This window comes from Amblyomma mixtum, chromosome 4 (genome assembly GCF_055824585.1).
Source record: "Amblyomma mixtum isolate Tamu chromosome 4, ASM5582458v1, whole genome shotgun sequence".
NCBI lineage: Eukaryota > Metazoa > Arthropoda > Arachnida > Ixodida > Ixodidae > Amblyomma > Amblyomma mixtum.
The window spans coordinates 22,734,867-22,751,152 of record NC_143015.1 but is presented as its reverse complement, the minus strand read 5'-3'; the positions used below and the strand labels follow the sequence as shown (position 1 = coordinate 22,751,152).

General features: G+C 44.3%; 1 protein-coding gene across 1 annotated transcript; it reads left to right on the top strand.

The window, feature by feature from the left end:
- Window positions 1–898: 898 nt before the first annotated feature.
- LOC149345867 (uncharacterized) lies at window positions 899–5,374 on the top strand. The gene has a single exon (XM_089586261.1). The coding sequence runs from the start codon at window positions 1,480–1,482 to the stop codon at window positions 2,677–2,679; it is 1,200 nt and encodes a 399-aa protein (XP_089442387.1). The 5' UTR covers window positions 899–1,479; the 3' UTR covers window positions 2,680–5,374.
- The last annotated feature ends 10,912 nt before the right edge of the window (window positions 5,375–16,286 follow it).

The window sequence follows — 16,286 nt, the reverse complement described above, 5'->3', positions numbered from 1 at the left end:
GCTACAAAACAATTACAATCTGCTCTGTATATATTCCTCCACATCTCACAGTAACAGTCCACGATCTACAAGGCCTCATTGATGAACTTCCAGAACCATATCAAGTAGTCGGAGATTTTAACGCTCACTCCCCTTTTTGGGGAAGTGAGCGCTGTGACTCTAGGGGTCAAATAATCGAAGATTTTATCCTCACAAACAATGTATGTCTTTTAAATACAGGAAAAGCCACCTACTGCTCCCCTGCCTCGGGGAAAATGACCTTTTTAGATTTGTCTTTTAGCTCACCTTCTGTTTTTAATGATTTTAAATGGGATGTCATTGACAACCCATATGGCAGCGATCACCTCCCTGTACTAATCACTTTAACATCCCCACCGGAAATAATCCCTACAAGGCCACGGCGCTGGAAGCTTCACCTCGCCGACTGGTCACTTTTTAGAGCAAAGGCAAATTTAGAAAATATACTTTTAGATAATCTCTCCATCGACCAGATAAATGAAAAGTTCACTAATTGTATCATAACTGCTGCACTCACAGCTATTCCACAGTCGTCAGGAGTGGTGCAACAAAATCATAAAATATGGTGGACAAAAGAGTGCAAGGAAGCAAAAAAACTACAAAACAGAGCTTGGAGTAAATTTCGCCGGTATCCGACACATGAAAATCTCGTTAATTTTAAGAAGGCAAGAGCCAAAGCTCGCTACGTCCGTCGGGGTGCCGAGAAAGCATCATGGCAGAGTTATGTTTCATCCATTAACAGTCAGATGACATCTAAAAAAATGTGGGAGCAGGTTCGCAAATTAAATGGAAACTTTTCACCCTTCACAATTCCTTTTTTAACAACACCCGGCACACAAACAAGCATAGAGGAACAGGCAGACATACTAGGGGAACATTTCGCTGCATCCCCGCAGGGAGGCGTCTGCAGCATGCAGACGTTGGTGAGTGGCGACACCACGGGGTTAACCCGAGCATCCGCAGGGACATCCCCGCAGGGGGATGATGGTGAGCATGTGTCACCACGGACCCGAGCATCCGCGCTTAGCCGTGCGTGGCATCGCCGTGTCCGGGGAAAAGGGGATCCTGGTGGTTGAGCCGATGCCGAGCGTTTGGACCTTTAAGGCCCCTCGGCGGAGGCAACACACCACTTTGGCCCCAGCTTCCTGTAGACGGCACCTCCGGCCTGACCCGACCGGGGGAAATCGGCAGTCGCCTTTTCCTTTCCTCCCCTCTATCTTTCACTTTCCTATCTCTTTCTTACAACTCTCCTGTCTCCTCCTGTTTTCTTCGTTTTTTCCTCTTTTTCCTGGCGGCGAGGGTTAACCGTGTGTGACCAACTACCCTGAGTTGAGTCATATTAGGTTATAGTTGAGGTGTACAGCTGGCGTGGGCAGGACTTGCGTGCAAGTTCCTGTCCCGTCCCCGTGTTGGGCTCGATGGTGGGTGGCTGCCACCACAGCTGAATAACAATTTTCTTTTATGGATTCCTTTCCTCAAACAAATGATCGCCCTCAGAAACGAGGGCGGACCGATGTCACTGCGCAGTTCCTGCAAAAAAAAGAAGTCTTCCCCAGATACCATGTTGTACATAGTGAGGTAACAGAAAAGCAAGCAAGAATCATCTCTCCTTTCATAGTTTCCAAGTCTCTGACAGAATCACTGGGCCTTGGCTACAAGGTGTCGAAGCTAGCCAGTGGGGACCTACTACTGCAAATCAAAGACAAAACACAGTTTTCCAAGCTCTCAAACATAGCAACCTTTGGAGAAATACCTGTTTCCGTCAGTGCCCACAGATCCCTCAACACTGTCAAAGGTGTCATCTCAGAACAAGACTTTCTCACCCTGACTGAAGAAGAAATGCTGGAAGGTCTCAAAGACCAGAATGTCACAAATGTCCAGCGCATAAAAATCCGAAAAGATGACAAAGAAATTCCAACAAAGCACTTAGTTCTCTCTTTTGCGTCCAGCCAACTCCCCGAAACCATAGAGGTAGGTTATATGAAAATAGCAGTCAGACCATACATCCCAAATCCTCGCCGGTGTTTCAAGTGCCAGAGATTTGGCCATGGATCCCAGAGTTGTCGTGGCCGCCAAACTTGTGCTAAATGTTCATCACACGATCATGAGTCTGAAAATTGCAATGCTGCACCGCAGTGCCCTAACTGTGAAGGGGATCACCCCGCGTACTCGAGGTCGTGTCCGACCTGGAAAAAAGAAAAGGAAATAATAACCATCAAAACAAAAGAACACATAACTTTCAAAGAAGCACGTCAACGATTCAGTCAAACACAAGGCACATTCCTCTTCACAGCAAGAACAAATTTCGCCGATGTGGTGCGACGGGGCGGGGCATCACACCAGGCTTCGGCACCTGTCCAGGCCACACGCAGTGAGCCTGGGGCAGGGCCATCCGCGCCCCGGGCAGATGCAGTGAAAGCTGCTCTGCCACTTTCGAAGAAGGGCCCGCCGGCCTCCGGGTTGGCAGCCCGCAAGGCTTCCCCCAGTCGGGAGAGGCCTACAAACCGCACACCCGTGGGTTCTCCGCGGACCTCCAGAGCCTCTAGCGAGGCGATGGACACAACGCCAAACTCGCCCCCGCTTCAGCGGCGGCGCAGCTCGCTTGAGCGAAAAAGAAAAGACAAGAGCCCAGTAATGGCACCCCCAAATCCTCTACTGTAACTTCCTTACGACACTCCCAAAAATCATCCAACATGGCGTTCCTTATACATTGGAACTGTCGTGGAGCATTAAATAACTATTCTGATATAAAAGAACTTCTAAACACATTTTCCCCTATGGCTTTATGCCTACAGGAGACAAACTTAGGTCCCAAACACCAGAATATCCTAAAGAAGTATCAAGTCTTTCGGTGCGACCGAGAGCAAGCTGATAGGCTCTCAGGAGGTGTTGCTATTATTGTGCAGAGTGGAGTTGCAACCCGTGAAATCAAGATAAAAACCAAGTATGAAGCTGTTGCAGTCACCGTCCTCCATTTTAAAACCATCACCATATGCTCGGTATATCTACAGCCGCATCTATCAGTAACACTGCATGACTTAGAAACACTTTTACAACAGCTACCAGAGCCGTATCTGGTAGTCGGTGATTTTAATGCGCATTCCTCTTATTGGGGCAGCGAACAAACAGATACTAGAGGCCGTATTTTAGAAGATTTTATTCTATGCAACAATGTCTGCTTACTAAATACAGGGAAACAAACGTATTGCAGTCCCAGCACTAGAAAAATGAGCTGTTTAGACCTGTCTTTTAGTTCGCCTTCTATTTTTAATGATTTTAACTGGGATGTTTTAGACAATCCGTATGGAAGCGACCACCTACCAGTTATCATTAACATGTCATCACCACCATCAGTAACCCTGACAAAACCACGCCGCTGGAAGCTTCATTTAGCCGACTGGGAACTTTTCCGAGCTGAGGCCAGCCTCGATAAAATATCCACAGAGTATTCTAGTATAGATGAACTCAACGAAATATTTACCTCATGTATTATTGCTGCAGCACAGTTAGCCATTCCTCAGACTTCGGGAACGGTACGACCAGGCCATAAACCCTGGTACACACAAACATGTAGAGAAGCAAAAAAGAAACAAAATAAAGCCTGGGGGATTTTCCGACGATACCCAACGCAGGAAAACTTTATAAATTTTAAAAAAGCGAAAGCTAATGCCCGGTATATACGCCGCATAGCTGAAAAAGAATCATGGCAAAAGTTTGTGTCATCAATAAAGAGCTCAATTACGTCGAAAAAAATGTGGGAACAAGTGCGTAGATTAAATGGGTGCTTCTCCGCTTTCACAATCCCTTTTCTGACAGACCCCGACAGACAAACAAACATCAAAGAACAGGCAGACATTTTGGGAGAGCACTTCTCTCAAGTTTCTAGTTCCCTCCACTATACCGACTCATTTCTAAAATACAAAAACACTGCTGAAAAACAAAGACTTCCCACGAATAGCAGGTTGAATGAGACATACAACAGTTTAATAACGTTTGAAGAAATCAATAGAGTACTCTGCACCGGAAAGCAAACAGCACCCGGGCCTGATAAAGTCCATTATGAGATGTTAGCCCATCTTTCAGAACCTGCCGTAGAAGCACTTTTAAAGTTTTTTAATAAAATATGGGTCTCCGGGAAGCTACCTGAGGAATGGAAGAAAGCAGTAATTGTACCTTTCCTTAAACCCGGAAAGCCACCAAGTTCCCCCGGTAGTTATAGACCCATAGCGCTCACAAGTTGTCTTGCCAAAACTTTTGAAAGTGTTCTTAATATCCGGTTAATGTTCGTCCTTGAATCCCGTACACTGCTTGATATACATCAATGCGGTTTTAGGAAAGCGTGCTCAACGGCCGATCATCTAGTCCGCCTTGAAAATACAGTACGAGAGGCGTTTATTCACGGACAACACTGCCTGGCAGTTTTTTTCGACATGGAAAAAGCTTACGACACCACATGGAGGTTCGGTATTCTTCGTGACCTTGCAGATCTAGGCATCTGCGGCAGGATGCTAAACTGCATAAAGGATTTCCTCTCTGACCGTTCATTCCAAGTCCGCCTTGGCTCAACACTCTCGAAAAATTTTAGTCAAGAAAATGGAGTGCCCCAGGGGTGTATTCTGAGTACAACTCTCTTTATTGTGAAAATGAATTCTCTTGCGAAAATAATGCCAAAGTCTATTATGTATTCTACATACGTTGATGATCTCCAAATAGCGTACACCTCCACGAACCTCTCAACATGTGAACGACAAATACAGCTGACGTTAAACAAACTGGCAATTTGGGCTGAAAAAAATGGTTTCAAGTTTTCCCCTCAAAAAACAGTCGCCGTTCTTTTTTCACTGAAGAGAGGCTTACAGACCGACCCCACACTCCACTTAAATGAAACAGTGCTGCCTATTAAAAAGGAGCATAAATTTTTGGGCGTAACATTTGACAGAAAACTTACATTCCTACCCCACATAAATAACCTAAAAAAGAAAGCCACTAAATCACTTAACATAATGAAAGTACTGTCTCGAAAACACTGGGGGTCTGATAGAGCATGCCTCCTACACATCTATCGCTCCTTGACACGTTCCATCTTAGACTACGGATGCGTAGTGTACGGATCAGCACGGCCATCTTATCTGAAGAAACTAGACCCTACGCATAACTCAGGCCTTCGCCTTTCATGCGGCGCTTACAGAACATCGCCCATAACCAGTCTCTACGTCGAGACAAATGAACCCCCACTAGAAGTCAGAAGAAACGCCCTTACATGTACATATGTTTTCAAAGTGAGATCCTTGCCAAAACACATCTGTTATTCCATCGTAACAAAGTGCCCTTCTAGAATAATATTCAGGAACAAACCACAAGCTATCAGGCCTCTGTTTTTAAGGTTCGAAGAGATATGCCAGAATCTTGGCATAGCTGACACATTACCTAACATGGCTCAAAGACGGGACCCACTTGCCCCATGGAATAATTTTCACACCGACTGCGATCTCACGCTTACACAGTTCCGAAAAACACAAACTCCCTCACAACACATCATCCAAGAATTCCTCGCACTCGAGGAAAGGTACAGTGGCTTTGAAACTTTTTATACTGACGGTTCAAAAACAGCCGATTGTGTTGGAAGTGCCGTAGTACAAGGAAGATGGGAAAAAATAATAAGACTTCCGCAGTATGCATCCATCTTCACTGCTGAATGTTATGCCATCTGGGTTGCGGTAGAGAAAATAGTAAATGAGAACATAAGCAACAGCGTTATTTTCACAGATTCGCTCAGTGTACTCACAGCGCTTCACATCAGAAATGCAGTCACGCCACTACTCGGCGACATCATATATAACATAATAACAGCCACTGCCCACGGACTAAACGTCAAATTCTGTTGGGTCCCTAGCCACGTCGGTATAAAAGGAAATGAAAGAGCAGACGTATGCGCAGCTCAAGCCCGGAACAAACAAATCGAGAAAGTAGATTTACCGTTTAAGGATTACATGAAATTAGTACATTTTAAACTAAGGGATAAATGGCAGGCAACATGGAATAATACAATAAATAATAAACTCCACTTGGTTAAGCCTGTGTTGGGCGAATGGGAAACATGTACTCACCAGGAACGCATTAAGGAAGTCATTTTATGCCGTCTTCGCATAGGACACACACACCTCACACACAACTTCATACTAACAAAACAAGACAAACCTATATGTGATGCATGCGGAGACGACCTCACCGTGAACCATTTGCTATACTCATGTCGAAAGCTCGAAACACTGAGGAAGAAACATTTCACACGGTTTTACAATGAACAAATCCCTTTTCATCCATCACTGGTTTTGGGAGAGAATGCACTTGTCGACTTGTCTTGCACATTTAACTTTTTACAAGAAGCAAATATTCTAAACAAACTATAGGTTACAACAACTCTAACACATAAATTCTAGAAACATGCATTTAACCCCGTGCTTTACAATTTATTGACATACCTCATCTTGCCTTACTTGTTTTTGAAACACCTCAGCCACTGTCTCATTCCTGAGAAGATGGCTGAGGTCCCTATTCCATCGGGTGGGAACCTCGAGATCCTTGTCCAGCCAAGGATGGCTGCTGAGGTTACCGACCCTATTTAAAGCTTTTACCATCAGTCACTTCTACAATTTTCTCATATTTTTACTAGGTTGCAGGAATTAACTTTTTAGGCCCTTTACACCGCCGTTCATTTAGACTTTTGTACAACATCCTATATAAAACAATTTTATACCCTGAGCTTGGCGCATGATAGCCTTAGTCGCTTATGCGCCATAAAACAAAACAAAACACAAACACAAACACACACCAATTGGCAGTGCACAGAGAGGGGTAGTATCCGTAACATGGTGTTTTCTTCCTGGGATTTCTGGGCAGAGTCAGTGGCAGTACGCAATGGCGCCTGCGCCTCTGGGAACACCATACTCCCATTTACATACTCCCGTTTCTGCTTGCATTTTGCACGTCCGTAATACCCGGAGTGAAGCTTGGCTAAAATGAAAGCATGGGCTGATGCATCACACACAAATCTCTTAATAGTTATTGAAAATAATGTTTTGCCAACTTTGACTACTCATTGAAAAGTGCAAGTAGGGCATAATTTAAAGGTGCAGGTTTTTCGTAGCCGTGACAGCTGCACCCAACAAGAAAAAAATCAGTGCCCAGGATGTTGTCCGCTCTTGCAAGAATCGGCCACAACTGACTCTGGAAGCCTTTTACAAATGGACGGCCGTCAACAAAGAACATTAGCTCAGTGTTCTGGGGTTGTAATGCTCTGTTACAAAATTTACACATGATGCCCTTCATGCTCTCCGCAGTTCCAAAGTGGAAGTACGAATCTACAGCACAACTTACTATCACAGTCTAAAGCGGTGTTTTTAGCAGTGTCCCAGCATTGGAGGGCTTTATTCTTCCTTTCCATTGTCATAGTTTCGCAGTTCCACGATGGCAAGCAATGAAAAAAAAATTTTTGCAGGGGACAAAGAAACAAAGGCGAGGCTTGTTTACGCTCCTTCTTATAACTTTCTTTCCCTTTTACATTATGCCTAATGGTAAATATCTCGAATAAAAAAGAACAAAGGCGGGCAAAATACCGGTGGTTTCAGATTCCGCCATGCACTGGTTCTGTGTCAACCAGCCAAACCTCCAAAAACTGACAGCGCGACGGCAGCAGTGCCTTGCGGGCAAATGACAAAATTTTTTTTAAAAAAAAGGGGTCAAACTTGACCAAAAATAAACATCCTTCTTTTTTTAGAAATTTTAAACACATTAGGAGTAAGAATATTAACTTACAATGTCTGAATGAGAATTTGTAGCTGTAAACAAATGCTAAGATTAAGCAGCCCATATGCCGCCAAGTCAGGACATAGCTGTCACTTGCTGTTCGGCTAGTTTGGTGATGAATGGAGGTAAACGAACTTAATGCATCATTGCAGCTACCTTGGCTATTGATGTCTGGACTCCGGAAGACACGCCGTCTGTATAAGTGAATGCTGTACTTCATCACACTAGTACACAGAGTGAAAGCTGTGAGCACGAGGCGACGGCTTTCAGACTTGTGATGTTGGCTTGTGAGAATGAGAGATTTGCAGAAGTCGTTTCCTCGCTGACGCTCGCGCATCTTCCGCTTCACTGTGAACGTAATTGCGAGATGGAGCAGGCCTGGAAGAAGGACACCTCCAGTGACTGTTTTACGGACATTTCTGTTGCCCTAACGGCCGCGCGCAATCATTTCAATATGTATCGCACCCCAGGCGGTTAAGAATTGCAGTCAATTTAGAGTTTCCGCACTGAAGCGGTGTTGTAATCTGCGGCAGTATATACTTTAACGGAATGACCGGAATAGAACGTGAATCAAAAATGCTTTTTGAAGTACCTAACTGGACATGCAAAGGTGTTTCCTTCACATTATTCTGACTCAAACGTATTCACTGACATTTCTGAACAAAACATCTTTATAGGGACGTCTCTGAAGCAACTCCGAAAAATCGTCATGTGAGAGACTTGTGTAAAATTTTTCTTGTCAAACTTCTAGTTTGAGGGGTTCCTAAAATGTATCAATCTAGCGTAAGACGTTGGTAGATGTTTCAAACTGTTGAAAGGCGTTTTTAAGACGTTTGTGTTTTGTGGTTTGTCAGATGGATTGGGGGAATGAATTGCCCAATTTTGCCCTGCTGTCGTGTTTCCTTTTCGAATTTGCTCTCCTTATTCCATGCAAACTTTAAAAGGCGGTTGAAAATTTTGCCTAGAGTAGTATAAACAGAACAGAAACAAAACTGTCGATTCTGCTGTTTTGCTTCCCATCAAGGCGGACACAATTGAGGACTGTGGAGTGCCTTGAGCCTCATGTTCGTGTTTGTCCTAGCCGTTGTCGGGAAGTATGCTGTCCAGACTTATGGACACTCTCCATAATGACCCCTGAAATTAAACCTTTCAAGGCCATTGGTAGTGTCTGCTTCTTGGTCGCACCACATCATGAAAGCATCCAGGAGCCTTTCAGTCTTCTTCGGTTGGTGCTTGCATCACTGTTTGTGTGTAGTACCTGGAAATTGCCGGTGCAAGGAAAAGGAAAAGCAAAGTGCTTCATCTAGTGTTTTCCAAGAAGCAGCACAGAAACTCTTGCAACTTTGTGCGTGCTTGAATAGAATGTCAAGAGACTGTGCCCAAGTGTCGTTTAAGTTGAATAGGGTTTTTCACCTCCTTAAATGGCCCTTCAACACATATCAAGCATGAAATTTCATTCTTTGTACACATAGTAAGGACACTGTGATGTCTGAACGACTGAGGAGATTGTGGAAGTCCTAATATTTGACGTTTTCATCTGCTCAACAAAGTATTGTTTCTGGCCAATGGTGCCAAAACATAGCGGCGACTTTTGGCAGGGTAAATGGTGCAACACCTATGCCTAACCATGTTGCCTGTAATATGGCTGAATATGTTACCTGAACATAGAATATGATCAATGGCAAGGATTCCGCTGCGTTATGTAGCTCTGCTAGTGGGCAGCTTGAATCCTCCTGTCTGTGAATTCAAAATTCCCTGACAGGCTACTAGCAGAACTGCCGTTCTCTTGCCTGTTCCAGGGTTTCCTTAGCTGATGCACATATCACTGGCTGCTGCCTATTTTTATAATATCACAGCTAGCTCATAGAGAGCCAGTTACAGGTCATTTCTGTAATCACAAGGTGCTCGTTTTGTATTTAAGTTAACACTGTTGTCAGCGATTTGCGTCAGATTTTCTAATGTTTGCATTTGACACTTGTCCTACTTATTTGTCTGATTTTGCACATGAACACTTGCAGCTCACTTCCTTTCGATGTGCTTCTTGACGGCTACCCTCCAGTTCTTATGAATGTGCCAGGCACATAGCAGGCAGCTCTCCAAGTGTTATAGAAGGCAGGTGCGTCGTCCCTCATGAATACGTGAGCTTTTCTTCATCGCTTTTCGGTCGACGGGGTTAGTTGCGCAGAAATAGACTAGACACCTTGCCCCGAATTCATTGATACACATGACGAGTTGGAAGTAAGAGCCTGTGGAATAGAGTAACGATGAAGTCAGTTTTCCTTTCAGAGCAGGTGTAATGATAGTTATACTATTATTATTTGACAGGTAGTTTTATAGAACACATTGCACTGTGCACCTACTGTAGGGCCCTGACAGAATGCCACCTAGTATAGTCACGTTCTAAATTGTGCCCAAAAAGAAAGTTGCCGCTTTTCGTTTATCACTATGAGTACATCTGTGCTCGCACAAGCGCTTTCTTATTGTTTTCCTGTTCTCACTGAGTTCTTCCTCTGTGGTGCGCTGCAGAGAACGTGGAACCCCTTAAGAGCGTGATACAATAGCGTTAAGAGGTCCCTATGGTGCCTTGGTATCCTATGGTGCATGGCGCATTTTTTTGCAAGCATCGACGCACTCGTTCCCATCACATATTGCTTTATTACAGATCATTCATATTAGTCATTTACTCTAATTAGTTACCCTAATTAAGTGTTCCTGTACTGCAATTCACCTACTGTGTTGTGAGATGGTCATAGAAGGCTTTCGTTTATCCCCTTGAATGAACGTTCCTTAGTGCACAGTGGTTCGAACACTTGACCACCTTATTTCTTTCCAGCGAAACTGCTTTCTCTGCTTCGCTACCCTCCTGACCAATCAGGACTTTTTCAGTCAAGACGAGGCCGGGTTTTCAGCCAAACGGATTTTAACGATATTGTGTTAATACGTGTAAAAAGACAGCAGTTGCAACGTTTCTCTCACAGCATTTAATTTCCCACCCTTCTCTGGCCCAAAACGTTGCTTTATCTCATGCCATGTGCTAACTCCACTGCACTATATAGATTCATTAATCTGGACTCGGGATGATGGCAGCATGCAGCTATTATCGAAAATATGTGGACCAGCAAGGCCAGTGATCACAAGATTGGCTTTGCACAAAAACTTAATACAGTCAATATCAATATTTCGAAGGGGAGTCCTTTGTTTCAGCCACTAGCTGACAATGCCAAAGCTGTTTTTTAGAGGGCTCACCAACTCCTGTCACAGAGTTTCAATTGGACTGAGCTCATCTGGCAGCAACTTCGTAAGGTTTGCAATTCGAACAAGTCTAGAGGAGTACTCGGGTCACTTGTCTTGCTGAAATACACAATTTTGGGCAAACTTCTTGCGTGGAAGCATAATGTTTTTATGAATTCCCTCGTAAAATTCTTTCGTTATTATACATTGAATTCACATATATATCAAATCCCATCGTTGAAAAAATGAACTCTGATTTGTTGGACAAACACTCTCTTTATAATTTTCATTTCATTTGTTTTAGTGGCCACCTGCCCATCTTTATGCATTTGTTTTTATTTTGCAACACTGTAGAATATTACGCGTGGCCTTCTCTTTTTAGCCCATGTTCCAAGTACGTACGTAGACAGTGTCTTGCTCTCTACTCATACTTACAAAGAATTTCTAGTCCTTACCGGTTCTATCATGTGTTCCTTCTATGCAGATAGGGTCTGGTATAATGTTTCTCAGGAACTGCTGCTGTGGCTCCGTCATAAGCACCATCATGAAATCAGACGCATCAAGTAGGTCAGCTTCTTGCCAGTCCAAGGCATCGGGGACGTCATCAACATTCTGGTGCATGAAAAAGAGGACAGGGTTGTCTTCTTTCTTTTCCATATTGTCCAACCACAGGCGAGCATTGGTGTAGTCATCCGAATGAAGGTGCTCTGGGTGGCCGATCTTATAGTCCCTCATTATGTTGTACAAATCTTGCATTGTCAGCAGATGGATGCAGTTGAGAGATCCGTCTGTTTGTTCTCTTACACCATCCAGCACAGAGTAGAGCGCCATTCCTTCTCAGAGTTTGGCTTTTGAGACTGAAAGAAATGATGAGAATGTTAATAAAAGTTTGGGACAACTGCTCCATTTACACCACATTTGCTCAAATGTAACGCGACCACGGTTGTAACATGAGGGTTGACTTAGTGGGTGCCTAAAGAAAAAAACAAAACAGGAGCATAACGTGAGGAACGATGCTGCTGTTCACGGAAACATGGCTGGAGGTTTCGATAAAAGTGGCTTTCACGGGCCCCTTCTGGTTCTGGAGAGGTTCTGTGTTCCAAAGACCTTAAAAGGTAATAATTGTATGCTGCATTTTCCTTGGGGACTCAGTTACCAACAAAGAAAGCAAAAATATGGAAGAAACATAGGCTGTCTCAAGCAGAACCTTTTATTGATGCGCTGCCAAATATTGCTTGATGGGAAAGCTGTGTCTTCTCCGTCCAAAGGGAATGACTCAAGCCATCGGTTCAACTCGTCAAGAGTATCAAATGACTGCAGATGATTTGTTGGATGACATGCTTCAGAACCTGTCATACATGACATCGGGTGGGAAACCTCTAGCGACTTCAAATGAATGCAGTGTGGTGAAACAGCTTTCACCGGTGATTCTACAGACGTTTGACAGCCTTGTGCCGGTTTTTGTTAGATGTACATGCTGGGCATGCATCTCTTGTTCGTAAAGTGAATTAATCTTCATGCTATTCGTGATTTAATACCGACGGGTCTGCTTAGCTAGACCGGCACATAAGGCCTGAAGAGAAGCATTCGCGAAAACCACTCATTTGGTGGCTAGAGAGGCTGTCAGAGCTCACAAAGAGAAGGGAGCCTTTCACCACATCTCAGATGATGTCTACACCACTCGTTTCCAGATGTAGATCTGCTAGCATTGGCTGCATTATCTCATGCAGGCCAAACTTTGCAACAGCTGCAGATTTCACTAGCACGACAAGACAGTTGTCCTTTAGCTCGGAGCGAGAGTTTGGTAAGAAATTGAAAAAGGTTAAATAGCCAGCCAAGAGCTTGTGTCACCACGTTTGCTTCCAAGAGGGTTACAAATTTCAAATTCATCGAAATACCACTGTATAGCCAATGTCTTTTCATTTTCGGTGTTTTTAAATGTGCTGTTTCTAGTAGCAACTGCCTTCAAACATCTTGCAGGAGGGTTGTCTGCTTTTTTTTTCCTCAAAAAGTTTCTGAACCTTTCCTACAGCTGTGATGATGCCAAGAAGAGCAGCATTCTTATATTCCTCACTTAAATCTCCCTCTGTTAAGGACACAGACCGGGAAGGCTTAAAAGGAAACAAGTTATTCCAATAGTTTTCTCTGCCAGTTTTCGTGGTGAATTTTTCAACCTGTGACATGTCAATTGAAGCATTCGAATCTGGAATGAATTCGGTGATAAAATTGACGATGTCTCTTGCAACCTCATCAACGGTACTCTCAGGTAGCTGCCTGCCCTCCTGCCACTTGAGCAGGAGATGCCAAATGCACTGCAGACTGGTCACGAGCAGATGAACCGGCACCGGAGCTTTGCTGACTGGGATGTTATCAGGTGCGTCATGTTCATTGGATGCACTTACATCCTTTTGCATGTGAGGGCTTGCTTGGCAGGAGGAAGGCATGGGTTCCTCTCGACAAGGCGGCAACAAACCCTGGGAATCATCAAGATCTGCTCGAAAGAACACGTTTTTGGGGATGTGATTGCAACAGATGCTGGTGGCACCGGCTGACATGTTTCCGGAAGGAACTGCACAGCCTTAATGTCTTCACATAACCCTGAAAGTTGCACTCAGTGCCATGCCGTGTGCAAGGTGGTGGAAAAGGGCAGCCAACGAGTGGATCTTCTGACAGCACTGGCTGTAGGCGTATGTTTCCATGGACGTCATCTGAAACAAAAAAAAATAAATGCATTTAAAACTAATAAGGATGGAGAACTAGGTGAGTTGGTGGGGATTCATGGTTTAAACTGCATGAAGAAACGAGGACACAGCGGAGAAAATACACGACACAGGCGCAGACTAACTGATTTTTATTCACAGAAAGGTGCCTATATATGCTATTTCATAGCCCGTGCCTTAACAAAATACTAACAGAACAAAAACGAAACCAATATCGCAGTCTTCTTTTTCACATGCTACGGAGCCACTGTCATATCATAATCGCACTATAGCGCCAAAGAAAAAACAGAAAGGTCAGATGATAAAAAATCAAGCCAACCCTCCATATTGCCGACTCACACTGAAATATTTGCGCAAAAATTCTATCTCCCGATCGAGCAGGCCGCCAGATGGTGATGCGACGCACGTGCCCTCTTCCTTCTTATAAAGGTGCATACCTTTATACCTCTCTGCATGTCTGATCTTTGTGTTTGAATAAGACGCCTGCCCTGTTCAAATGTGGAAAGCAGCCTTTACATTTTTTGCAGTGTAAGGCGAGATTAGATGAAGCCGCACCTTCTAATGATCTTCGATGCTCGGCCATCCGCTCAATTGTACGCCGGCCAGTCTGGCCTACGTATCTTTTTTCCACACTAGAGGGGGACACCGTAAACCACTCCAGTATAGAATTCAGTGAAACTGTTTTTTATTCTGTGCACCACTGTGCCACTGCCCTTGACACGGTTGTCTTCAGCCTTGTTCCTGTTTCGGACGGCACTGCAAACTCCAGCCAGCTTGTTCGTTGTCGCAGGGGTGCAACAGTTGCGCCATTTTGATACAGCTGCATATTTCTGCGCCAAGCTGCGCCAAAAGTGTGAAATTTGTTAAAATTGCGCCATGCTGTGCCAAAATGCCCGATTAGACGGGAAAGATTTGGCGAAAAATCGGAGCTGCGTTGGCAACATGTAGTGCCGGTGGCCAATCCAATCCAGCTAGAGGCTTGATGGCTTGAAACTATGCATGAAAAGAAACAAAACACGTGCACGGTGAGCGCAAGTTGGTGAGTACCGTAGCAACCGTAGCTTGTGTGTGCGGCGGCTTGTCGACGCCGAGGGACGGTCTTGGACACTTACCTCGGATTAGTTTCCCCAGCTGGTCGCACCGCTACAGTGTTGATAGGCGTTGATCATGAGTAAAGGTGAGTGCATTCAAACTTGATTCGTTCGATGTGTGTTAGATGGAGATCAATGAGAGAGGTGCTGCAAATATTAACGCCATCTATTTGGGGTGGGGGCGATATGCTGCCAAAATCAACGATGTCATCGTTTGCCAGGCTTCAGATGAAGCGGCAGAGCAGACGGGCATGAATTCGTGGTTGTATTTTACTAGTATGGTTGTGTTTAATGCACCACAACCTTTTAATGCAGGTGTCACATTGTGTTGCACGACTTTTTGTGCTGCTGCTCGAAGTTGCCGGTATTCTGTTGCGCCATCCATGCACCGCGAAATCAGTACGTTTTCTCGTTGATCACATTCACATCGTAAGATAGGAGGTGAATCAGTCGCGCTCGTCGAACTATGAAGGCCCTTTGCATTCGGAAGTGGTCTATTTAAAGTTAGCTCAGGAACATCGAGAAAACTCGGCCAAGGCATACTGGTAAAGTCCGGAATAATGCAGAAGCAGTTGTGCTTGCCTGCAGTCGTCATTCCAGACTAAGCTCTCATCTCGTGCTACAAAGGAAGTGTTCACAAGATCAGTCATTGCACTACAATCACAGTATAATGTCGCATGCCGGCGGCTATTGAAAAAACAAAACATTTCAAAGGTTTTCGGCAACATCTACTTACACCTAATATCCCGAGTCATCGCCCACACCTAGAAAGCGTAAACCACGTGCTGAAGACGAACTCGCCAGTTTTGTTTGCTTACAATTCCCCTACTTATCTGCTTTCAGCATTTGCCCGCTGATTTTTTTTTTTTTCAGTGTACGTTCCTTCCTAGCTTGTAAGTTGTAATTCGGATGCCTTTCTGTCACGCGGCTTTGCTGTTACTTTTTATTTTTAAGGTTTAATGCCTCATCGTTGTGAACAAAATCTGTCCCGCTTTTGCGGCGGCTCTGATTGGTCGAGACCGGATGCCCAATCACCATATTGAATCGATATTTAAAAAATAAATTAATAAACCTTGTCTACCAGGGAATCGAACCTCCATCCCTTGGATCCCCAGCTTATTGGTTTTTTTTTGTGTGTCGTACTGCGTTCGTTTTTGGTCACAGGTTGATCGCAGTCAGATTTGAATGAGGCTGTTCTGGTGCCGCACTTCTGCGATGCATGCAGCGGATTTTGTGTCCAGTAAAAAACATTACGTTATGGTGCTTATGAGCAAGATAACATCCTGTGGTTAAGGTTCTTAAACCACGCCTTGTTGAAAAATACATATTTTTTAGCTTTTGCTATTTTTTTAAATGCTTGTTCCCCACCCTATATTTTCTATGAATTTCAGGTGGAGGAATAGGGAGGCTTACTATGAAT